Source organism: Vicugna pacos, chromosome 20 (assembly GCF_048564905.1).
Source record: "Vicugna pacos chromosome 20, VicPac4, whole genome shotgun sequence".
Lineage (NCBI taxonomy): Eukaryota > Metazoa > Chordata > Mammalia > Artiodactyla > Camelidae > Vicugna > Vicugna pacos.
In genome coordinates, this window is record NC_133006.1 from 7,199,524 (window position 1) to 7,226,587 (window position 27,064).

Below are 27,064 nucleotides of genomic sequence, written 5' to 3' on the forward strand. Positions count from 1 at the left end.
GCAACATGGTTGAGTTTCAAAAAAAATATAATAAACAAGAGAAGCCAGACCTGCCTGAAAAATTATATGTTAAATGGTTACATTTATATAACATTCAGAAATACGCAAAACCAATCCATATTGATAGATATTAAGATGGAAATAAGACAATCTGGGAAGGGCATAAGGGGGGCGTCTGGTGCTGCTTATCTCTTTTCTGATGCGAGTGGTGTTTTCACTGTGTGAAGTCATTGATCTGTGTACTTATAATTTGTGCTCTTCTCAATATGTATGTTTTACTTAACGAGTTCCCTTAAAAAAACAAACAAACACATGTACGCAAACTGGAAAAAAAAAACAGCAGGAAAAGGGTCAAAGGACTTCATTAGGTATAACGCATAAAAGGAAATACAAATGCCACATAAAATATATTTACCCTTGTAATTAATCAGAAAAAATGCAAATTAAAACACATGATTCCACTTTATGCTGATACATTGGCAAAAATTTTAAAGTTAATCAGTATTAAGTGTAGGAATTGATGTGGATTTACAGAAAATCTTACGTGCCGCTGGTGAGAGTATGTGGTGATGTGACCATTTTTTGAACAAGTTTGCCTCTTTATAGTAATTTTGAGTGTGTGTACCCTGCAATCCAGGAATTTTCCTTGGTATATACTCAGAAAATCTCTTCTAGATGCACACAGCGGGAGACATGGCAAAAGAGTTTGTAGCAAAATTGTTCATAATAATAAAAACTGAATCAGTTCCCATTTCCATCTCAAATTAGTTCACACAGTGAAATATTCCGTAATCAGCAATATCTAGAGATCTCTGCAGTCACATGAGTGATCTCAAAATTGTGCGTGGAGAAAAGCAAATTATTGAGGAATACATAAAGTAATATTCCAGATATGTGAAGATTAAAAACAGACAAAATTAACAATCCTACTGTAAAGCAAAGCAAAATAATGAATACAAATGCAGAATTTTCTGTGCAGCGGGGAACATGCTGTCAAGGAGAGCTTACAAGGGGGATTAAAAATATTGGTGATCCTCTATTTCTTAAACTTTGTGCTAAGAAGAAGTATGTTTTATTTAATTATGTTTTAAACTATCTACTTTAAATATACTTTTTACGTTGACAATCACAGAAATTAAAGAAAAAAGGAAATATGTCAGCATAACCACACTTGGACTTCTGGCCATGATTTCTTGAACCAAAGCAATCAATTGGAATAGAAAAAACATCGTTTTGACTCCTAGAGTTATTTTAGAAAGTGGTCGTCTGATATCTTTCAGCCCATGGTCATTTGAGAACACAGTGGAGGGACCCATCCGGTAAATCACCAGGACTTGTTTACACAACAAAAAAATGTGGCTGGTAAAATGGTCGCGACTGATGTCTCTGAAACCGGAGACCGGAAACATACAGTGGAAATGAGACCCTTTACTTTTCTTGCGCCAACACAAACAACAATTACAGCACCATGTGAGAAAAGTTGTAAGAAATATTGCTGGGTTTCAGTGGTTCAACCAACTCAGCAGATTTCTGTAATTGTGGCAGATTGGACCCCCAAACTTTACGGTCTTCAGCAAAAAATGGCTCTTAGATGTTAAACTGATCCCTGATAAAACAACGCCGGGGTCATGAGAAGGCTGCTTTGCCAATTTCATTTCACTGTGGGACCCGCCGACATCTGGCTCAGCTGCGGAAGCCGGAAAACTTCTTTAAAATTCTCTTGACAGTAAGAATGCACATGTGGAAAACATTCTAATCTGTTAATCTTTGGTGCTCCTGAAAAAGGGACATTTGGCTTGATAATTTGTGATGATAAATAGGAAATCTCCAGATCTAGTTGTTAAATAACTTAATGGCATTGGAGTAAAGGATTGAATTTTCATGTCCCAAATGTGCCCAAAGACGGATATGTACCTGCATCAAGCCCATAATGTAAGAAGCCCCCTGGATTCTGGGTTTCCACTCGGACCTTGTAATTTGTCCCCTTTTACATTTGTTCCATTTGGCCAGTGAAAATTAGCGAATGGTAGCAAATCATTCTTTTCTGTGTCCTCTCCCTCCCCCCTTCCCCTCTGCGAATTTGCTGTCCTGTCTGATCACTGACTCCCTATTTTCCTCTCTCCCTCCCTTCCATCGCATTAAATATTCCAAATAATCAAGGAGATACAACAACATAAGAACTATTTTCATTTATTTATTTATTTATTTATTTGCCTGTTGTCAATAAGTGACCTTGGCATTTGGCTTCAAGGTCAATGGAGTGTAGAGGCTGCCTCTATCTTGTAGTGACCACAAGGTGCATAGAACAGCAGTGCAGTGTAGCCACAATTTGGATTTGAAATTTCTCCCTTCAGCTTCCATGATGGTTCAGTCTACCTGCTGCTCCAGGTTTCATGTAAGCACATTCCCTTGCTTTGAACTGATATTTGAGGGTTTTTTAAAAAAAATTTTTAAGAAACAGTCTTTTGTCTTCTTTTTCAGTTTTTTACTTTTACTAAATCCTTCTTTTCAGCATTAATATATATTTTTTCCAATGACGAAAGTTATCCTAAAAGCCCCAATTTGAAATACATAAAATGAATTAGTGGATAAAAATGAATTAGTACACACAACTGCGTATCGATCTACATAATTCCCCATTCGATCCATGTACTCAAGAAGTTTGCTCTTGCTGTGTTCAGACATCCTGTGTGATCTCTAGTCAAAATAAATAGGCAAAGAGATTAATACACTAGTTAATGTAAAATAATAAAGCACAGTTATGGCTTCTGATAAACTCATTTTTTTTTTCTGGTCCTTTCTGTCTCAAGTATCTCTGCCCCCAAATGGGAGAGTGGAGCATACTGGTTGCAGGCATGGTGTTTCAGATCTAAATGTCTAGGTTCCAATTTTGACTCTGTGACCTTGGGCAAATTACTTAGTGTTCCCATGCCCCGTGTTTTCTCACGTAAATTTAAGGCATTAGCAGTATTTACTTGTGAGTGGTTGTGAGGATTAAATGGATGTAGGTCCACAGTAGGCACTGGGCACATTAGCTTTTCTTACCCTCTTCCTTTTTTGGCTCCATTCCTCACTAGCTGTCAGTCCAACCTTTATTCCAGAGTCAGGACCATCACTCAGCCCCTCCACCTTTCCACTGGAGTTTGGCTTCTCTCAACCCCGAGTCTAAGATTTAGATAGATATTTAACTGGATGTGGCAATGTCACATTATGAAAGGACTTTTCTGCATTCCCCGCAGGCATTCCAGGAATTCATCAGACATCTATTGAGTACCCTCTGTAAGACACTTTTCTTTGCTAGGTACTAGACTTGACTGGCTGTCTTGTAACTTTGTGGTGTGTATACGTGTATGTTTGTGAAATGATATTGGGACATTCAGATAATCCCCTAACATTAAACTTGAATCCATTGTTATCTTATAAAGCACGTTGTCAGACACAAGAACTCAATTCTGCTTAGTCTCTAATGACTCCATCGTGCCCTTAATATCAAGTCCTCAAAGTGGATCCAAACCCTTTGTAGGTTGCCCTGGCCTCATCTCTAGTCTGGTTCCTCTTCAGCCCCAAATACCAGATGGCAGAGGCCTTCTCATAGGCTATTTTTTACAGTACACATCTGGCCCTCTCTACCTCTGGACAACTTCTATTCATATTTCAAATCACAATTTAGAAACAATTCCTGGAGAAGAAGCAAGATGGCAGAGTAGTAGGATGCTCGTAGCTCACCCTCTCCGACAAATACACCAAAACTCATATCTGTGGACCCACTCAGCCAACTAGAGCACCTGCTGAACTCCGACAGAGCATCGCCCTCTTCGAAAGACAAAGACACCAAAAATCTGGTAGGAGAAAAGGGGGAAAAAAAGAAGAAAAAGCAAAACAGTGCAGGACCAATCCCGCGGGGAGGGAGCGGCAGAGGAGGACTGGTGCTCGTTTGCTGGGTCTCCCTTCTCCAATGGAGAGGCCAGGAGGACAGAGGGGGAGCCTCTGAGGCTCACATATGCCCCGAGCACCCCTTGACCGACAGAACTGCATTAAATGGGCACAAAGGGTCCCTGTGACACCCAGCCTGAGATGCGAGCTGGAAGCTGGGGCCAGGGACAGGCCACCTGAGCCAGGCAGAGGACAGGGGCGGCTGCACTGAGGCAGCCCCGGGGGACTGCAGGGGGCTGTGCAATGTGGCTGGGAGGGGATACAGAGCAGAACAACCTCAGTCCCCCATAAATTGCAAAAAAAGCGAAGCAACACTGCTGGTGTGCCCTGGGGGGAGGGGCACCACAGCCTTTGTCTCCTCAGACCTATGCCGCCATTACTGGTGCTTCTCTGGAAACAGCCAGTGAGTTCAGGAAACCGGGTGAAGACACAAAGACCTCTCAATAAAATCATTAAGTGTGCACTGTTTCCAGGAGAACTAGATAACTGATACTCCTTAAGCCACAGTGCCAGAGATATGAGCAATATGAAGAAGCAGAGGAACCACTCCCAATTAAAAGATGAAGAGAAATCCCCTGAAAGCACAATCAAGGAAATAGACATTGATGGCCTACTAGATCAAGATTTCAAAAAAGGAGTGATCAAAGTACTGAAGGAACTAAAAGAAATAGTGTTTAGAGATATAAAACATGTCAAAAATGAAACAGAAGCTATAAAGAAGAACGAAGTAGAATTAGTAAACTCAAATTTGCTGAGATGAGAGCTGATCTAAAGGCTGTGCAAGGCAGGCTAGATAATGCAGAGGAATGAATAAGTAACCTAGAAGACAGGACAACAGAAAGCACCTAATCAGAACAGCTGAGAGAAAAACAAATAAAAACAATGAAAACAATATAAGGGACCTATGGGATAATATAAAGCTTGCCCATCTACGCATAATAGGGGTTCCAGAAAGGGAAGAAAGAACAAAGGGGATTGAAAAGGTCTTTGAAGAAATCAAGACTGAAAACTTCCCAAACCTAAAGAAGGAATCAGATATCCAAGTACAGGAGGCTTTGAGGGTCCCAAACAGGAAGAACCCAAACAGACCCACACCAAGACATATCATAATCAAGATGACCAGAGTCAAGGATAAAGAAATGATCCTAAAGGCAGCAAGAGAAAAACAAAGAGTGAGTTACAAGGGAACCCCCATAAGGCTCTCAGCTGATTTCTCTACACAGACACTACAGGCCAGAAGGGAGTGGCAAGATATATTCAAAGTCCTGAGTGAAAAAAAGATGCGGCCTAGGTTACTCTATTCAGCAGGGCTATCCTTTAGAATAGAAGGAGAGATAAAGAACTTCACAGACAAGCAAAAACTAAAAGAGTTTAGCAACACTAAACCCATGCTAAAAGAAATATTGACAGGTCTACTTTAAATAGAAAAGAAGCAGGATGCTATGAAAATGAGAAACTCATAACTGCAAAGGAGATAACTGCCATGAATTACAAAAAGAATAAACACAAAATTGTAAAAGAAGACATCTAAATCATTAAGAGTGGGAGAGGGAAGCAAGGAAAGCCACTGTGGAAAACAGTATGGAGATTCCTCAAAAGACTAGGAATAGACTTACCATATGACCCAGGAATCCCGCTCCTGGGCATATATCCAGTAGGAACCCTACTTCAAAATGACACCTGCACCCCAATGTTCATGACAGCACTATTTACAATAGCCAAGACATGGAAACAGCCTAAATGTCCATCAATACGTGACTGAGTAAAGAAGATGTGGTATATTTATATGATGGAATACTATTCAGCCATAAAAACCGACAACATAACGCCATCTGCAGCAACATGGATGTTCCTGGAGAATGTCATTCTAAGTGAAGTAAGCCAGAAAGAGAAAGAAAAATACCATATGAGATCGCTCATATGAGGAATCTAAAAAAAAAAAAAAAAAGCATAAATACAAAACAGAAACAGACTCATAGACATAGAATACAAACTTGTGGTTGCCAAGGGGGCGGGGGGTGGGAAGGGACAGACTGGGATTTTAAAATGTAGAATAGATAAGCAAGATCATACTGTACAGCACAGGGAAATATACACAAGATCTTGTGGAGGCTCATAGCAGAAAAAAAGTGACAATATATATATACGTTCATGTGTAACTGAAAAATTGTGCTCTACACTAGAATTTGACACAACATTGTAAAATGACTATCACTCAATTAAAAAATGTTAAAAAAAAATTAGAAACACTTCCTGAATGGGTGTTTCTGGTCCATGTTCTTGTACCATTTGGTATATGCTCTGTTCTATTGCTGTCCACACAATACCTCTTTTGCTCATCTTTTAAAATTTTAGCCTTATTGAGGGATAGTTGAGAAATATAATTGTAAGATATTAAAGGGTACATCATAGCAATTTAACATATGTATGCATTGTGAAAGGATTCCCCTATCTAATTAACACATCCATCACCTCACATATTTACCTTTTTTTGATGAGAAACTAAGTCCTATTCTTAGCAAATTTCAATTATATAATGCAATGTCATCAATTATGGTCACCAGGTTTTACATTAGATCCTCAGACCTTGTTCACCTTACTGCTGAAAGATTTTTTACTAACCTCTTTTACTAACCTCTCCCTATTTCCCCCAACCCTGACCCCTGATGACTAGTTTTTTACTCTGTTTCTATGAATTTGATTTTTTTTAAAAAAAGATTCCACATATAAGTGATACAGTGCAGTATTTGTCTTTCTCTGACTCATTTCACTTGGCATAATGCCCTCAAGGTCCATCCATGTTGTCACAAATGGCAAGATTTCCTTATTTTACACAGATGAATAATTGTGTACCTACACCATTGTGTACATCATGTGTATGTATACCACATCTTCTTTATCCATTGAGGATGTGGAGAAAAGGGAATCCTTGTGCATTGTGGGTGGGAATGTAAATCGGTTCAGCCTCTATGGAAAACAGTATGGAGGTTTTTCAAAAAAGTGAAAATGGAGCCACCATATGATTCAGCAATCCTACTTCTGGGTATATACCCAAAGGAAAGGAAAACAGGATGTCAGATAGATGTCTGCTCTCCCATATTCATGGCAGCATTATTCATCACTTATTCACATGCTGAAGCTCCATTTACTGCTAAGGGGAAACTGTGAGTGTCACGGTTAGTCACAGTTTCTACACAGGGTCTGGCCCATAGTATAGGCTTAATGTTCAACGTCTGTCTTCAAAGATGGATTACATATTGCTAGAAACATACAGTTTCAATGGAAATACTCTTCCTGACATCAATGATGAGGAATTGTTTTACTTGATTTCCTTGTAAACAAGAAGATGACCACTTGATACCACAGTACTCCAGGATACAAAAACAGGATACCTGTACTTAGTAAATTCTTGGAGAGTCTTTGAAAAAGATATACAATTCAGAGGCTGTTTGTTTTTAGGTTGGCTGATTGTCCTTAAGCAAGCTCTGGTTGTCCCCTTTAATTCAGCTCTAGTTGGTGTTGGATGTAAGGTGGAGCAGGAATTAGGTCATATCCGTTCAGTAGCATGGCCACTTAATCCTCAAGGTCTGTACAAGAAACTTGAACTGCATCTTGGTTGAAACGCTTGCCAAAAAAAGGCTGAAAATATTCCCATAGAGAAAACATATTGCATATTATATGGAGGCGATAAGGTTGAACTACAGGCATGGGAAACCAAAGAATAAGTGTTTTTTTTTTAGTATGTATGTAAGAGCTTCTTAAGATGAGTTGAAGCAATAATTTTATTCTAAAAACATGGTTTCTTGGGGGAAGCAATTTCTTCTAAGGAGAAAGAGCTAGTAACTGTAGAGGCAAATCACTAGGCGGAAAAGACCTAGCTGAAGGAGGTCAGAAACTGGGGGAATCTACAAGAAATTTTGTGTTGCCAAAATACTAAGTTCAAGACAATGGTAACATAAGGACGATGGTAACATGAACATAACGTAAGACGGTGATAAAAGATGAAGTTTTGCAACGTTTCCTGATGTCAGAACATAAAAGACCTCACCAGTAATGGTAGGAATCTTATCCAGTTGGTGGTGGAGAGCCACAAAGGATTTTAAGCCAAGAAGTGATATTTGTACTTCAGACCTGTATTTCAGAAAAATCTTTCTGGCTGATCTGCAAGGGTGGATTTAAGGGACATACAGCAAAGCAGAATAGATCATAGACTCAGCGAACCAAGCAAATTTTCAGGTTAAAAATATTCAAAAATAGCAATGTTCCTACCCAGAAATAATAACTAACCAAGATATAATTTAAAAAATACAATATTAAAGTTGGCAACAAAAATACAAGTACTGAAAGAAACCAAATATGTATTAAAATATTGATGTAAAATGTGTATATCAAGTTAACAGTGGTATTGAAAGAAATACAATAAATAAACAGCTAGATATCTCATCTTCAGAGATGAAAGAATTTAATCCTAAAATGGCAATTGATCCAAGTATTGATTTCTGAAGTTTGTGTTAATTTCAGTGACCCCAATTGCCTTGTTCATGAAACTTGATAATGGAATCTGTAAAGACCATACATGATTAACTTTCTCCAACATCATCCTTCGTGATGAAGTTTGACAGTTTTTCTTCATAGAATAGGAATAAGACAAGGATGTCCACTCTCACCACTCCCATTCAGTCTAGTGCTAGAAGTCTTAGCCATAGTAATCCAGCAAGAAAAAGAATAAAAAGCATCTTAATAGGACAAGATGATATGATCTTTTATATTGAAAATCCTAAAGACTCCACCAAAAACCCTGCTAAAACTAATTGACAAAAAACTAGGATACAGAACACAGTTGCATTTCTAAACACTAACAAAAAAATATCTGAAAAAATGAAACAATCCCATTCACAATATCAAAAACAATGAAACACTTGGGAATACACTGAACTAAAGAGGGGAAAGATCTGAAAACTGTGTGACTTTGATGAAAGAAATTAAACACACACACACAAACAAGTGGAAAGATCCTGTTTTCATGGGCTGGGAGAATTAATATTGTTGAAATGTCCAGACTTCCCACAGCCATCTGTAGATACAATACAATCTCTATCAAGATTCCAATGGTATTTTTCACAAAAAACAATCTAAAATGTGTATGGAACCACAGAAGACCCCAATAGCCAAAGCAATCCTGAGAAAGAATGAAGGTGGAGGCTTCATGCTTCCTGACTTCAAAGTGTACTGTAGAGCTATAGTAATCAAAACAGTGTGATGCTGTCATAAAAATAGACACATAGACCAATGGAACAGAACTGAAAGCCCAGAAGTATACCCTCACATATTCAGTCACCTAACATTGATAAGGGAGCCAAGATTACTCAGTGAAGAAAGGATGGGCTCCTCAATAAATGGTGTTGGGAAAATTGGAGAACCACGTGCTGAAGAATGAAATTAGACTCCTGTTTACACCACTCACAAAAGTTAACTTGAAATTGATTAAACGCTTAAACACAAAACCTGAAACCATAAAACTGCTAGAAGAAAACAGAAGGGAAAAGCTCCTTGACATTGATCCTGGCAGCAATTTCCTGGGCATGGCACCAAAAGCATAAGCTACAAAAGAAAAAGTAAGTACATGTGACTACATCAAACAAGAGAGCTTTTGCACAGCAAAAGAAGTAAAGATGAAAAGACAGTACGGGATGGGAGAAAATATTTGTAAATCATATATCTGGTAAGCATTTAGTATCCAAAATATATAAAGAGCTCATGCAACTGAATAGTAAAAAACAAAGCAGCTCGATTTTTAAAAAATGAGCCAAGGAACTGAATAGAATCTTTTCCAAAGAACTGGAATGGCTATCATCAAAAAGACAAAATACAACAAGTGTCAGAGAGGGTACAGAGAAAAGGGAACCCTTGTGCACTGGTGGGACTGTAAATTTGTGCAGCCACCATGAAAAACAGTATGGAGGTCCCTCAAGAAATTTAAAATGGAACTACAGTATGATCTAGCAATCTTACTTCTGGGTGTATATTTGAAAGAAATGAAATCACTATCTCAAAGAGATAACTGCACCCTGTGTTTATTGTAGCATTATTCACAGTAGCCAAGATAAGGAAAAACCTAAGTGCCCATCAACAGATGATGGTATGCGTGTGTACGTGTTTGTATATGTCTGTGCGTGTGTGTGTGTGAATGGAATATTATTTAGCCATGAGAAAGCCCTGCCATTTGTGACAACTTGGATGAACCTTGAACTTTGAGGGCATTATGCTAAGTGAGATAAATCAGAGAAATACAAATACTGTGTGATGTTACTTACTTGTGAAACCAACCAAAGAAACAAACTCAGAGAAACAGAGTAGAATGATGGTTACCAGGTGCTGGAGGGTAGAGAAAATTTGGAGCTGTTCATAGTGTACAGAGTTCCAATTATAAGATCAGCAAGTTCTGGGGATCATTACCCATCATGGTGATGATAACTGAAAGTACTGTATTATATACTTGAAAGTTGCTAACTGAGTAGATCTTAAATGTTCTCAACACAACGGTAATTATATGATGAGATGGAGATATTAGCTATGCTATGGTGGTATTCACTTTACAGTGTAGAAATGTACCATATCAACACATTGTAACCCTTAAACTTATGTAATGTTACATGTCAATTACATCTCAAAAAATCTGGAAAAGAAAAAAAAACCGCAGAGGAGTAAAAGGCAAAATTAAAGAAGAAATATATTAGAACGAGATAGGGGACCCTGCTTTGTCAAGTTTTTCTCAGCAAAGACTTCATGATACAGCTGTCTCCAGGACAAATTCTATCCAGAATCTGAAGCAGGCACTCAAGGAGTGGGATGATGACCAAGTCTCCAGAAGACTAGGAGGCAGGAGAGGGGAGGGGAGGGCCTGGACTCTCAGTGTCAAAGCTCCCACTCTGGTAGGAATTTGGTTTCATGGAATCCACACAAGGGAAACTTACTTTACCGTTAATGCTGACTGGGTTATTAATCCAAATGAATTTGCCTTATGGTCAGAAAAGAATTCGCCTTACAATTGGGCTCATCTATTACCATATAATTTGTTTCTGTTTGGACAACAGAAAAATAAATAAATCACAAAAAATCACATTAGTCCGTATCATGGTTGCAGAATTGGACTTTTTCATCTTTCATTTGGTCCTTTTTTGTTTGAATTCTTCCTGCAACTAGGAGTTTAATTTTTTTCTCGAATAATCTTGTGAGATTTTTTGTTGTTGTTGTTACCAGTAACTCATCTTCATGAGAATATAATGAAATAGATAGATTTGATTATGTTTTCAGTGAATACCACATGTTAGCAAATTAAAAGAATTATTTTCTCATGGAATTTAATGTTAATAGTGTTCGTGGTCATTGTCTCTAGAAATATATCTCTGGACACAAATCTTAATTCTAGGTGATCGTACAGAAAACCTTATTACAATATAATATTTATGCTTTAAAGTATATAAAAGAGTGAGGAATAAACAAGCTAAGATAAAAATAAAAATAAAAATAAAAATAAGACATTTTGGTCTAAAGCTTGAGTGGTTCCTGATTTCCACCCATTTTGTGTTCTCATTTTTTTTATGATCCTATCCATTAGAGTATCGCCCTGGAGGTGAGACTCACCTTTTGAGTATCCTCGTGTTCTCTTGGGAAAGCAGGGGTATATGGAGAAGGGAAATGAACGGCTCCATCAGAAACAACACAAAAGACAACACTCACTCTCTTTCAGTGATGATTCCATCTGGAGAGGTGCCTGGGTGTTACCACATTTAGGGGGAAAAAGTAACTGTTTTGTTGGAGATACTTGAAAGTCTCCCTTTGCGCAAATGTTTCAGTCCAAAAAAAATTTCTTTTTAATGTTTCTGTTGTTCTGTTTGGAAGTACTTGTACCAGAATATATTTCATTGTCTTTCAGGAGCATGTTGAAAGTGTGTATATTCGAGCGTAGCTGTTCTGGAATTTTCTCCTCAGTGGAAAGTTCTAGAGTGAGGAAACGAAGGCATATGCGTAAATAAATTATGACTGATAACATCCCTTTTTTATTTGCTCTAAAACAGCTACTTGGGAAGGAGGGTATATAGCTCAGTGGTAGAGCCTGTACTTAGTATGTATGAAACCCTAGGTTCAATCCCCAGTACAGCTGTTAAAAAATAAAAATAAAAATAAATAAGTAAATAAATCTAATTCCTCCCCCCCAAAAAATCCTGAAAAATAAAATTAAAAAAAAAGATTAAAATAGCTACGCAAGTTTTCGCATTATAAGGACTACTCGCCACCCCCCCCCCATATCCTTTTCCTCCTCAGGCAAAGATTGCATGGACTCAACACCCCAAACCTAGCATAACTGGTGAATTTTGACCACACATACTGTTCTAGTTAGGGAGAGATTCTTTGCACCATCCACGTACAATTTCGCTCCTAACCAGTGTTTTTAACTGTGATGGAGACGTTGTTATGTCTACCCATTCTGCAGTGCACCACTCTGGAGAAGCCTGTGGGCTGACATGTGCAAGCTGCGACTCGACGTATAGAAACCTGATCCACCCCAGCCATGCCCACCACGCGGACAGCGCGCGCCATCAGTTCCATCTTAGGCGGTCAAAACAAGCCTGAGACCCTTCTGTGGCAGCTTATCCAAGCACCGATCACAGTGGCTGGCATTTTCGCTGATCAATTGCTTGCCAGTTTGGATCAATTTAAAGGCTTTTTACGAGATTTTGTTGGCACCACATTATGGATTGTATTTTGAAACTTAAAGCTCTAGATAAAATTAAAATGGTCATTGTTACTTGAGGCAGGGGTTGAAGGCGGATTTGAGGAGGAGAGAGGATGGTTCACAGGCGGAGAGGAGGAAGCTATCATGTGGTGCAGTTGACAAAAGGCGCAACACAGATGAGCACACGTGGTCAGCACAGGAAGACACGACGTGATTTGGTAGAGGGTTGCAGCAAACAAATGTGGGGGTTTTGAGAAAGGCCAAGTTCCAAGAGAGCAGATTCCAGCATTTGAAACAAGAAGTAACTCATGCTTTAGAAAAGCAAGCATGAAAAAGCAAAACTGTCTTTCTTACCACACCTTTTAAAATATGTAAGTTATTTTCATATAGTTTTCCTTTTGACAGAGGTTTGCATAAGGATACCCTGAAGGCTCCAGAATCATATGCATTTAGAGCATATCTGATGGGGTCGAAAAATTGTCTTGATTTTCATTCACATGGATGGTAATGAATCATCCCAACTTTTGTCCCATAAGTAAACAGCCAGCCCAAGCGATATTCTTATTTAATTTAGCCACTATTTAGCTTCCTTTGCCAGAATTAGAAATATCATTTAATGATTAATGTGCTGTAGAGTAGTTTTGCACAGTTGTGTATTTTGGAGCCAGAATGGCCAATTTCTTATTCACTATCTGGAGGACTTCAGTTTATTTAAGGCCAAATAATCCAATCACGGGTACCTACATTTAAAATATATAAACTATTTACTTTATAGGATACGCGCCAAAACAAGGCAGTTTTCAATAAGTGAATGTATTAGTCACAATAACATGAAGGAAACAATTTGTTGTGTTCTTGTTCTTACCATGTTCCAAATATTCTCCCCAAACCTTAATGTATTTCAGAATTAGAAAATCTTCCCATATTTGGTTTCAGCACCCTGCCCCCTCCATGACTAATTAGTGGGCATGAAAACACGAGCTAAACCTTTTGTGATAGCAGCCATATTTGGAAGATAAGAGTGTTGTTTATTTGGGGAACTACAATGTGGTTTGCCTTTCTCGTTTCATTGTTTTGAAATGTGTCACTCACAGTTGGAGATTTTGGAAGGCTGGGGGATGAGTTCCACATTTCTTCTTTGATCTCTTTTCCAAAAATCCATTTACTCTCAAGCAAATTAAAAAAATCTTTACTGCTTTAAGGAATGGCTAGATGACTAAAACATTTAGTGGGTCATTATTTTTAGGATGTTGGCATTGCTTGCTGACAAAACAGAACAGAATAGAGTCTACAAATTAGCTTGTTTTTAAAAAAATTTTTTTTTCATATTCAGGGTATAGAGTTAAATGGTTTTGGTTCTAAACTCTGTAGCAGCACCATAAAGATGAAAGTCTTCATAAAGCACATTAAGTTGTTTCTCACGAGAAGATACTACATCTTCTTTCTGTTTTACATGTCTCAGAAATGTCCTACCTTACTTGAGGAGCTAAATGTTTAAATGTTGCTATGTTGTAACAATAAATAAGGAATGCTGATGTATCTTCCTACTAAATTTCAGAAGCTGCTGGGTTAAAAAAGACTAACTGAAACAAAAATGTTTAAACGGGCAACAGAGCTCACAAAAGCTAAAGATAGGTAGTTCTCCCGCCTGTGAATAAGTGTGACGATGAAGCGAATTCAATATATTTCTTCTAGAAAAGTGCTCTGCCCATGGATCAGATTGACATAGACAATTTCCAGTGTGGTTTCTTTCTTTCATGAATTTTTTTTTCTCTAGCAAAAGGATACAGTATTTTCTTCAGATTTCTAGAGGAATCCATGACTTATGAACTATTCAGAACTTTGACTAGAAGGGTTTTCTTTGTAGGGAGAAGCGTGAAGATTTACAGCACAATAAACATGCTACTCTACGTTAAACATACATCCTTAACTGTCATACATTGTATCAGGAGAAGAGTACCTCAGAAGGACAAAATATATTCATTGAATCAACAAACATTTACAGACTGCCTGCCCCCCACCCCCCGTACAGAACTGTGCCATAAAAGTATGGTGTTTGGCAGGTGTAAATATTAGCACCTAGAATGCCATCTTGTTAAAACTTTACAGGGAGCTTTTAAGCATCTCTCGTTTCCTTTATAATTAAGAGAGTAACCATGAACTCTGATCTGGCCCTTTTTTATTTTTTGAGAATATTTTTTTTATAGACTCTAAAAGTAAGACTTCGAAGGGAATTACTTCAACAGCTCAATTTCCAGTGTGGAAAGTGAGGCCCAGAGAAGTGAAGTGACTTTTCTAAAGTCAAATATCCAGTTAATGAGGAACTAAATGCAAAACCAAAGGCCACTTTCGTAGGATTCCACCCAATCTTGTCTGGTTTTGAATAGTATTTGTAAGTATGTGTTGGTGAAAGGGACGAAAACTTGGGTAAAATTACACTTATGTGCTTTCTATGAATTTCAGTTGTCTGGTATTCATCTCTGGTAGAGTGAAAATGACTCTATGTAAACATAAATGATTCAGTTTAGAGCTAAATACCACCTTGAAAATAATGTTTTTGGTTTTAAATAGATCGAAATAAAATAGCTAGCCCTTTTTTTTGGCACAGATAGCTTATACTATGCTATACTTCTTTTTGTGTAAAGTTTTGGATTTCTCTCATCCTTAGTGAGATGTGATGCCTGGAAGTGGTCGTCCCTGTGCAGTCTCTAATACAGCTGTATCTTAGGGACGCATGCACGTGTATGTGGGATGGCTCACAAACTTTGATATAAATTCCTCCTGGACATACGAGATGATGTGAGTAATTGATACAAGATTAGGTACTGGCCTGAAATACTGAGCAAGAACAGACATACTTCTATTAAGAAATGCGATAGTATTTGCAGATGTCCTGTAGACATTCGCTGTAACGAAAGTGGGAATTCTAAATTAAACTGTTATTGTGCAATAGCCCTGAAATATAGCTAAATATAGATATGTGTATCTCTATGTATATTTATATGTAGCTATCAAACATACTCAATAATGTAACAGGCTAAAATTTTATAATAATATATAAATATATAGCCCCTTATATATATATGACACATATACATCATAATGCTGTCTTAAAAATCCGTTCTATCAAACACTTAGAGTCAATTATAACACCACAAACTTTTCTTATTTTTGTCCCCCATAATAAGTTGTCCATAGAAATCACTTAATAAATATGTTTTAATAAATAGTGAATAAATAATATTTGGGATACTTCTTAAGTTGGAGTTACCCAGCAGGAGGTCTCCAGCATCATGTCAGGGCCAATGTGGAATGTCAGTCATTAGGAAACTGTTATTGACAAGTTTAGTCACTGTCATTGTTGTTTTTAGTTTTTTTGTTTTTTTTTTAAGGACTGCTCCCCCAGGCCCCCACACTCTGTAGAATCTTCTTACTCTTCAAGGCCAAGTTCAGATATCATTTCCTCCATGAAACCAGCTCTGATCAACACAGCCTGAAATAATTTCCTCCCCCCTTGAACTCTTGTAATTTTTTTTCTAATTGACCTGAATTAGACTAATTCAGTTTGTCTTCCTTTTAGTTTAAATGTTCACATACACGTCACGTCTTTTCTGCTAGGTCATAAGTGTTTCCAAAGACTGCATCTTACATGGATCGGTATGCGAAGCCTCTTGTGAGTAAATAATGAGTAAATATTGGCTCGTTGCCTGATTGATCTTTTCTTTGACAACTGAATGTGCTTCACGGTAACTTGGACAGAAGATGAGGCCTCCCTGTAAAGTTAGAGCTTATTCAACTAATAGACATTTATGAAATTCATGTCGTATTGTCTGGCAGGAAACTAAAATCTCTTGTAATCAATACAGGAGACTTTTTGCCCAAGTAAACATATTTCATTTGACAGGAAAGCATTAAAATGATGTCAGTTAATTTGTGAATTGCTTCGTATGAGCTTTGGCTCGGACCCTGCTCCCTAGGTGTGGTTTATGAATCCAAAACAGCGTGGCCTGTCCCACGGCGGGGTGTTTTGTGATAAGGAAGAGAATGCAATGCACAAAGGTATTTTCTCTTCTGTTCCTCTCATTGGGAAAATGCTGACTGGGGCATGAAACTGACACACTGGCCATCCCGACCTGGTGAAAGATGGGTCCACACCATCTGGCCCTGATGATGCTTTTCACATGATCTCCCTGGTTCTCTCCACCCCAGTCACAGTGGTCTCCTCCTGCTCTCTGAACACCCCCAGCAACCTCCCTGCCCAGCACATCCGTTCTGACCTTGTTCACTTTGCCTTGCTATTGTTTCCGACAAGTTCATCATTCATTTCCCTGCTTCATGCAGGGTTCAGCCCAAAGACTCCTTAACAGAACAGTGTTCATTGATAGAACGACCTAAGTTAGCATCTCTGCCCTTGCCTTCCTGGATTCTTGTTGCTTGACCATCATAAGTGGTTTCTTCTCCACCGCACAGCTGGCTCCACGGGAGTACAGGTTTTTGCCTGTGCTATTTTCCATTATTGTTTACCTGGCATCCAGAAAATTGGAGAAACTCAATCAGTATCTGTTCAGTGAGAGTCTGAGCAGTTGTCATTACCAAGCATTCAATCATGTTTTAAGTCTCCTAAAAACAAAGACTTAAAGAGATACATGAGAGCTTAACACTAATTCACTTTTGATGGTATTGGACTTTTTTTTTCTTTTTTTTTTAATGGAGGTATAGTTGATTTAAAATTTTTTGTTAGTCTCTGGTGTAGAGCATAGTGATTCAGTTATACATGCATATATATATGTGTGTGTGTGTGTGTGTATATTCTTGGACTTTAAATGAAATATACTGAGTGACTTCTAAAAAAGGTAGCTAGTGGGTATTTAGTACTTGGTCTGCTCACAGTATAGTCCTCCTTCTCTAGGAAACTCTCCTCTCTCTGCTCCAACCATGCAGTTCTTCTGAGGACCTAGAAATTGCAGCATTTCCTCACACACCCCTCTCCTGTCCTGGGTGTGTTCCAGTGCGCTAGCTTCAGTAACTGGCCCAGGGATGGACATGTGATTCAAGGAAGGTCAGTGGAGATTCCTCTCCCAAGACTCTTCTGGCTGGAGCTCATGAAAAAGTGCTCACTTGCCTTGTACAAGACCCTGTAACTCTTGTCTTAGTAGACATGAAAGAATAAAGGCAGGGAGGACAGAAATGATGAGGAGGGGAACGAGACAGAGATGGGGGGTCAGGAGGAGAGGGGAAAAGGAAATGAAAGGAGGGGAAGGAGGAAAAGCAGTGTTGGGGTCCTTGCTCTAGTTTTTCTCAAGATCCGCTCCACTGAACTCATCCACAGTCTGCTTAAGTGAACCAATAAATGTTCCCTCTTTTTTTGGTTTCCTTAAATAATTCAACCTAATCACCTTGATTGATACGGAATACAATATAGTAAAATTAATGGATGATATCTTTAGCAGGTGTTTTTAGAATAAATGTGGGGAAAGACATATTTTTTCACATTTGTAATGACTATCATTAAATGGCAAGAAAACGACCTGCAAATGCGATTCAGGGAAGCTCTCTCTGCAGGAGTCGAGCTAATGAGATCCGGGTATATGTCTTTCAGGTGAACTAAACTGATGTAAGGATAGACCTCAAAGCGTTAGAAGAGGATGGGCAGCATAGTTCTTCACGTGTCTTCTTTAACGGTCTCTCAATCCGCCTTTAACAGAAACTAAGGAGAAGCAGATTCACAATGAACCTGCACTAAAGGGATCCTAGGACTTGTCAAGGTCCAGCCGGAAAGCAGGCGACATAGAAGCAGTTATGTAGGGACTTGGTTACACAGGCGATGGGAGACTTAGAAAACTCAGTTCAGACAGTGAGGCATCCCAGAGGTGGGTCAGGGTGGGGCAAACCAGGCCCCCAGGGTGCAGAATTTGGGTGGCACTCATTTTCCCTCTTGTCTTGCCCAACGCAGAGAGTCAAGTGCCTCGTAATACCGTGCTCCCCGGGCGCCTCTCTTATAAGGAGACACTCCTGAGATGAGCGGCAGCAAGGGGCCGCTCCTGGAAACAGGAACGGAGCCCCTTGGCCAGCAGGGTGGAGGAAGGGGCCAGTGCTCCGGGAGCGCAGCATGCGGAGTCCCCAGGAGGGAGCTGGAACCATGGTCGGCGGGAGGCTTTGGGCTGACGGGGGAAACGCGGGCTCTGCTGGAAGCAGCAGCCGGATTCTGGCTCGTCCATCTGTCAGAGCCTTCCGTTGGCTGAAGCCACCAGCAGGAGTCCAGCTGATAGGGGAGCGTGGGGGATGCAGCCTGCAAGGATCCGTGAGAAGAAGCAGAAAAGGGATGGACAAGCAAGACCCCTTGGAGCAAACGGCTTGCCTGTCACAGGGCTGTGTCTCTGGAGAGCAGGGGTGCAGGTGGCACCGTTCTTATTCTGTTGCAGAGGGTGAGAAGCCTCACTTGTATTCCCATCCAGATAGGAGATTTGGCCTCATCAACCTGGTTTCCTTCCTTCCTTCCTTCCTTCCTTCCTTCCTTCCTTTCTTTCTTTTTTTGTCATGATCGCTATTTGGTGCATTTTCCTGCATAGCCCATAAGTGATCTTTTTTTTTTCCCTCTAAATATTATCTAGCCAGTGAGGGAACTAGCGTTTGAACTGGACTCAGATCAAAAGATGTCTATCTGCTGTTCTCTTTTCATTCTTAACTAAGGGTGGCATCGAATCTTTGGTGCTTAGAAGTGTTAAAGTTAAAAAAAAAATCCTAAAATATGTTGCAGGTCATATGGACGCTTTTGTAAGCCTGGTGGCATTCAGCTGCCTTACCACAAGGACCAAATATGTGTGGGTTTGGCACCTTGCAAGAGGATCTTCAGCAAAGCGTTTTTCTTTTCAAACTATGTTTTATATGACTTTTTCTTGGCTCTTGGCACTGGACATCTTAGTTGTATACCATCTGGAGACCTACTGCATGTGATCTTCCTAAGAAGAGGTCACTGTCTTGCGTAGATTCTGCCTCTCATACGTTCTGAGGGACGGACCTACTGCAGTGATGTATTGTCTCGACTACAACAGGAGAAGCCCTTCGTCTTAATTTTGTTTGATTATGTTGATAACTTCACGGCAGAATGAGATATAACCGAACAAGCTAAGCCCAACATGCATCTGTCAGAAGCCTTAGGATGGGATAAAACCCTGGAGGCGAGCAAAGCCAGAGTAAGGGATTCCTTCAGCAGCCCTGAGATTGTCCTTTAATACTTTTGGTGACAGGGAGATCATTATTTTGAGAGTGAACCCATTCAAGTTTGGGGAGCATTGAAATGGCTGGAGAGTTATTTCTCACAATCAACCCAAATCTACCACTGCCTGTTCTCTGGAATCGTACAGAACTTGTGTGTTTTCTTGACCACATAATGATCTTGAACTGTGTAACTGCAATGATCATCTACCTCTGAATTTTACCCAAGATAAATACCCACAACTGCCTCAAACACTGGTTACATCGTGTTTTCCAGATACGTCGGTTTGCTCCAAACCTCCTTCAGCGCCTACATATTTAACTGATTATACCTCCTTTTGTTTTCCTACCTTTTTGAATAACTAGCTTTAACTGGGGAAATACCCCCCCTTTTTTTTGGATTTTTTAAAATTGAAGTATAGTCAGTTTACAGTGTTGTGTCAATTTCTGGTGTACAGCATCGTGTCCCAGTCATGCATGTACGTACATAGATTCCTTTTCATGTTCTTTTTCATTGTAGGTTACTGCAAGATATTGAATACAGAGGGAACTATGTTCCCTGTTGTTTCTCTGTTTTACATACAGTAGTTAGTATCTGAAAATCTCAAACTACCAATTTGTCCCTTCCCACCCCCATTCTCTGCTGGTAACGATAAGTTTGTTTTCTGTCTGTGAGTCTGTTTCTGTTTTGTAAATCAATTCATGTGTGTCTTTCTTCCTAGTTTCCACTATGAGTGATATCATATGGTATTTTTCTTTCTGGCTGACTTCACTTAGAATTAACGATCTCCAGGTCTATCCATGTTGCTGCAAATGGCATTGTTTCACTCTTTTTTATGGCTGAGTAGTATTCCATTGTATAAATATATCACAACTTCTTTATCTAGTCATCGGTCAGTGGACATTTAGGTTGCTTCTATGTCTTGGCTATTGTAAATAATGGTGCTGTGAACATTGGGGTGCATGTATCTTTTCAAATTAGAGTTCCCTCCAGATATGTGCCCAGGAGTGGATTGCTGGGTCATTGGGTAAATCTATTTTTAGTTTTTTGAGGAATCTCCATGCTGTTTTCTGTAATCCCTTTGCTTCATTTTGAATACTCCTCACCATTGCCTGGATGCATTGCACCAATCTTCTAACTGGTATCTCTACTTAGATATTTCTCAACTTTCTATCTCAGTTATCCCTTCCTTGCTGATGAAATCAGACTGAAACAAAATGCTGATAGTGGCACAATTACTCTTAAACTTCAAGTAGGTCTTTATTTCCTAGAGAACCAAGTTCAGCTCCTAAAGAAAGGTAATCAGGGCCCACCCTGAATAGGAGGTGTGCTCCAGCCACACCCTACCCTCCCTACAATAAGAGTCTTATTAAAATCTCGGGTATCCTCGGCTTGTTCAACATCTCTGCATTTTCTCAAGCTCTTCCCTCTCTGTCGAATAGCCCTTCCCTCGCCATCCCCCACTTGTCAGCATCCTTCAAGGCCCAACTCAGAGCCAAACTAGTCATCAAAACTTTTCACCATACCCCACCTATCCTTGCTTCACTACAAGAGAGAGAAACCGTCTCCCTGATGTTTCTAAATAGCTTCATTTATAATTCTCATAATAGTTACCACACTCTACTTTGTATCATAGTTCTTGGCATTTATGAATATCGTCTCTGCCAGGTCATTAAATGAAGGGTGTGTTAGTTACTACTGTTTATTTCCAAGCAAAAGTGGCCAACTCAAGCTACCTTAAACAAAAAAAAAACAAAAAAAGAAAGAGAAAGAAAGAAAGAAAGAAAGAAAGAAAGAAAGAAAGAAAGAAAGAAAGAAAGAAAGAAAGAAAGGAAAGAAAGAAAGAAAGAAAGAAAGAAAGAAAGAAAGAAAGAAAGAAAGAAAGGAAGGAAGAAAGAGAAAGAAAGAAAGAAAGAAAGAAAGGAATAAAGAGAAAGAAAGAAAGAAAGAAAGAAAGAAAGAAAGAGAGAGAAAGAAAGAAAGAAAGAAAAAGAAAAAGAAAGAAAGAAAAAGAAAGAAAAAGAAAGAAAGAAAGAAAGAAAGAAAGAAAGAAAGAAAGAAAGAAAGAAAGAAAGAAAAAGAAATTTATTATGAGGTTACAGAGATATGTCACAGAAATCTCTTAAAAGAAATCGCACACACAAGTCAAGAGCAGAGATTTGAAAGCCTTTCCACAGGATTCTGATTCTCAGCTCTCACCTCTTACCCAGTGCGTATCATGATGCAAGGTCATGATAAACATCTGGTGACTCAGGCTTCTTGTTTATCAAATGAGGATGATGACAGTAGTACCTGTGTCATAGGATTACTGTGTGCTTTAAACCACTTGGCCTAGTTCTCATTAAATATTATTCCAAAAACAAAGGGGGGGAGGAAATGAAGGGAGGTCTCACGGAGGACTGAAAAGCTGTTTGGGATTCAGGCGACATTTCTTCATTCATTTATTATTTCATTCCACCCTCTACTGTAGACCGTCGTTCTCTGCTCCCCATTGCTCGTGGAAACAATTGCTGGTCCATGGTGTATGCTGTACGTCTCACCTCCTAGAGAGATTCTGTTGTCTCTGCTCCACATTCTGGGGGAAGAGTCTGCGATTCATGCACGTTAACTGTGTGAAGCACGGACTATCCTGTGCCTTCTTGAAGCCTCAGTTTCCTCATCAGTAAGTGGGCATAAATTCCTGCCCACTTCATGTTGCTTTCGTGGGGCTTTACCGTAAGTGAAGCATGTGGCACAACACGTGTATAAAATCAGCACTCCGTAAATGGTCGCTAATTGTATTTATTATTTTCTCAGTCTGCCAAAATTGAGGATTTCCTTGTTGTCTGTTTTTCCATTTCCTTATTCCTTTTTTGTGCATACACTCCCATTTCTATCTCGACTGGAAATATACTAGAGGAAAGTACAAATACCATTGGTCTCATGCTGTGTGGTGAGGCTGGGAGGAGGGGAGCTTGGAGGAAGAGCTTTTGGAAGGCGAGAGATGGTCAATGAGAAGATGGTCATCAATCACACCAGCTTAGTCGTCCCCTAACAGCAAGGGGTACGCCTGCATCACAGTTTACGTACCGACTTTGGGGGCTCCTTCAGTGTATTGAAACACTGGGCTGCACTCATGGATGCCAGCTGTTTGTGATCGTGGTTTACAAAGCGTGGCATGTTCACGATGCACATGAATGACGATGTCTTTGGTACCCTAACTCGGTACGTGGCGGCTCTCTGGAGTGCTGGCTGAGAAGCATCTTAGGACAAGATTTGGGCTCCCTGGGAAGAGTCCTGTGATCAATTAGTGACCCAGTCTGGCCACTGGAGGGGAAGTAGTGCCTCGTGTATAGATAATCATAACCCTTTGTTGTAGGGAATGTTAGCTGTGAGGAACAAACAGAGGGGGAAAATATTAGAAAAATGAGTATATGTTTAGTATTTTATTCTACATAAATATTAGTCTTTTTCCCCATAATTTAAATCCCAATTGAGTAATTTCACTATCAGATACTTACTTATTTGAGGGGGAAGGTATAGCTCAGTGGTAGAGCACATGCTTAGCAGGCACAAGGTCCTGGGTTCAATCCCCAGCACCTCCATTAAAAATAAATAAATACATTCTTAAAAAAACCTAATTACTCCCACCCCCAAAAAACAAATTACTCCAGATATTTTAAAATTAAAATTTAATTGTTATTTTAAATTACATCTAACAGTATTACAGACTTTTAAAGAAAAATTTGGTCTTTAAAAAAAAGGCGGGGTAAAACAGTTGATGTCATTTCGAAAAATAACGTTACCAGAAGTCCCTGTGTTCCTTGAGATTTTACTAACCTCAGGACCTAAAATTTTAGATTTTGTTAAATATTTTGAAATCATACACATATAGAAGATTATAAATTTTGGAAAGTGATTTCTTTAACTGCTCTTCTTACTGTATGCCTTTGTTTTGTCTGGGGTATAAGTTCTTACAGCACCAAGAAAGAGTTGAGGTGACGCTTTTCTTTAAGTGAGCATCTAACCACTATGCAAAATTGACAGCCCTCAGGGCTCCCCTGACAGGCTTATGGTACATCTTCAACTTATTTGCCATTTTCCAAAAGAAGTGGCCACGCCATGTATTATCCACCTCCTTCAGCCTTAAGTTCAAGTCCACGTCCGGGAGCTCAAGCAGATGGAGCTGAATTCACCAGGCTCCTCGTATCCTGGGCCACTGGGTTAATAGCTTTGGTCATGAGCTTTGAGAACGTGGGAGCCAAGGACATCTCCATCCTTTGAGCCCTGGGTTTATTTTAGTTTGGGGAGAATTAGTTCCCTGAGCTCAGAGAGAACTGTTTGTCATTTGATAAAAGTGAGCTACTTCTCAGTGACAGACAAGATAGAGAGTAATTTTAGTATCTAACACCAACCTCCATGAGCCATAGGAGTTTGTGAGTGTTTCAAAGACACACAGAACGCACTGTAATAAACGTTCTCAAGTTAGAGGAAGAATGATAAAAAAAAATATGCTGACTATATTGAACCACAGTTTATGAGTTAGACACCATTTGTAGAGGTTTCCTTATTTTAAAAGGAAGAAAAAATATTTATTTGAATAATATAAAGTTATTTGCTTATGTAGTTGCCATCTTCTGGGCTGGAACACAGTGGCATTGAAATGCTTGACTTGAACTTGGTGGATTTTGGTGTCACATTGCCACCTTGTGGTTAGTCATCTGAAGACATTTCCTTCAAAACAAAACCCAAACACTGTTTTTGCAGCGTGTGACACAGAAAGCCATTTGTGCTGTGCGTTCACGCACAGACACACACACCCCAGGAATCTGAAAATCTGAAAGTAGTGTCTTGTTTGGGGACATGGGGAAGGGACTATCTAAGAATAATCTTTTAAAGCAGACAGTCTTATATGGGAAAACCAGTCTAGTATTATTGAATACATGGGTAGTCTAGTAAATGCAAGGCGTTTACTATAATACCATGATTTCAATACTAAAGTACAAATATGTTTTCTTTATTTACCATAAAGAATGGATAAAGAGAAGAAGTAATGTTTTTCTTCCTGCTCTGTTAAGAACTTGTTTACATCGTATTAAATACCATTTCTAATGGGATAGAGAATTAGCTTTAAAGAAAACATACCTAGCAAAATCGAATTTTCTTAGATGACTCTGACTAGAAATTTCCAAAGCAGCCTGTTTAGAAATGAAATCATCCAACTTAGTGCTTGGATACCACTCTCCACTGAGAAGACCTTTTATTTTTCTGGGGAACAGTATGGCCCATTTCATAGAAGACAGAATTTAGAGGATATTGCGTGGAAAGTTATATTTTTAAAGTACTGTGATTTTTTTTTTTGGAAGAGAGACTTTAAAAGGACCTAACATCTTAATATTCTCCTTCCCAGGTAATGTATACTTGAATAGACTCTCTTTAAATTTTCTTATTTAAACTTTAATCCTACATTTTGTTCTTAGAATTGATTCAGTTAATTTGTGACTAGAGTCATAGAAAGCCAGCCTGCTCCAGAGCTAAAGTGATGGTAGGAAAGAGAGAAAGACCATTTTTTTTAGGTAGCTTTTCCCCCAGATCGTGTCTACCTTTATGAGATTATGTCTAAAATCACCTTGTAGTCTTACACCCTAAAAAAGATCAATTAGTTCCAAAATAATGATGCTAATCAAGAAATTCATTCAAATTTATTTATTCTCATTTACTTAGTATCATTTCACTGCAGGCCACAGTTCAGAGAAAACTTTCTTTTTCTAATTCTGTATGTAGTTACATTCACGGTGGGCCATTGGGGGAAAAAAAAAAGGACAAACAGAATTAAAATAGAATAAATTACCTATAATCATACCACCCCAGTGGTCACCGCTATAAACATTTTGGTATATCATCCAAATTCAATTTTTTTTTAAATTTTGGAAAATGGACTCATGATTGTATACACTGTTACGATATCTTGTAAGCTGTTTCTTTCCCTTAACTATGCATTTACATGGCATTTATCAATCCACTTAATAGCTACACTTTTATTAATTTAAATTTTTCCCCACTAAAGACATTTGGGTTGTTTTCAGATTTTTATTGTTATAAAAGGTACCGTGATGCCTCTCTGTATGGGGTGTTGTTTCATGTGTGACACACACACACTCACCCATGTAAATATTTATTTGTTTTCATTACTTACCTAATTATTTGCTTAGGGCTTGTGAAATATTCCTGGGAAGGACTTTTTTTGATAGGAATTACTGGTCTGATGAATACTGGTAATTAAGACTAATTCCTAACCAGTTGCCCACCAAAAATTCCCATTTATCGTCCAGCCAGTTGCAAGTTTTCCTGTTTACCTTCGGTTCCAACCACACTTCCTTTTTGTCATTGCTATTTATCGAAGTCTGATGCACATACAGAAGATTGCACAGATTGTAAGCCCTCGTGGTGGACTGAAGCCACCGGCGTCTGCCATGCTGGTACAGCCGGCTTTCACTACCTTCTACTTTCTTGGGTCTTCTTTCAAAAACTGGTTTCCTTGAAAAGTCGATTAGTCCTGGTTAACCCTTGGCTGCCCCAGAGTCCAGAGCTTCTCTACAATTAAAGCGAACTTTTATCAACCACAGTTGATAAAAGGTGAAATGGATGAGAACCGTGACTCAGGGATTCCCACACTTAATTGCACAAGAGAATCACCAAGGGGTGCTTTAAAGAAATTCCAGTGCCTGACCCCATTCCCAGGCAGAGATTCTGATCTCTTTGGATTGGGGAGAAGGTCAGGTGTTTGTTTTAAAAGGTCCCCAGGTGATTATAATTGGTAGGTGTTGAGAACCGCTGAAATGTCTATCTCCTTGAGCGATGGATTCAATTCTACTGAACAGATACATTTTAACCTATTGGTGAAGAATGCCTCTGCCTGTTTGATGTCATGGCAGACTCCCAGTGGTGAGCCAGCGTCTTAACATTTGTCTTTTCCAACGATTGGACAGTCCTGCAGATTTTACTCTTAGAGAGTAATTCCTTATACTTACTATTTCGAGTCATGGCAGATGTAGATTATCCTAAATGGACCAGTACTTTAGCTGGTCAGTACTTAACACCCAAATATGATTGAGCTAGGAGAGGGGTTGTGGGAATGGAAGAAGAGCAGTGCACACCTTCCCAAGCTGAGGAGTAGAATGAGGAGAACTGGAGGTGCA

The 27,064-nt window shown here is 39.1% G+C and overlaps 1 protein-coding gene across 5 annotated transcripts in view; it reads left to right on the forward strand.

Annotated features, from left to right (window-relative positions):
- The window catches only part of HMGCLL1 (3-hydroxy-3-methylglutaryl-CoA lyase like 1), a 126,291-nt gene that overhangs the window by 92,756 nt on the left and 6,471 nt on the right, over positions 1 to 27,064 (forward strand). Inside the window, exon 8 of one of the 5 annotated variants that reach the window (XM_072944784.1) lies at positions 22,357 to 22,651. The exons of the other annotated variants lie outside the window; for them this stretch is intronic. Coding sequence (XP_072800885.1) covers positions 22,357 to 22,494 — 138 coding nt within the window. The 3' untranslated portion in view covers positions 22,495 to 22,651. Of the gene's footprint in view, positions 1 to 22,356; positions 22,652 to 27,064 lie in introns of those variants that run through there. 5 annotated transcript variants of the gene reach the window in all.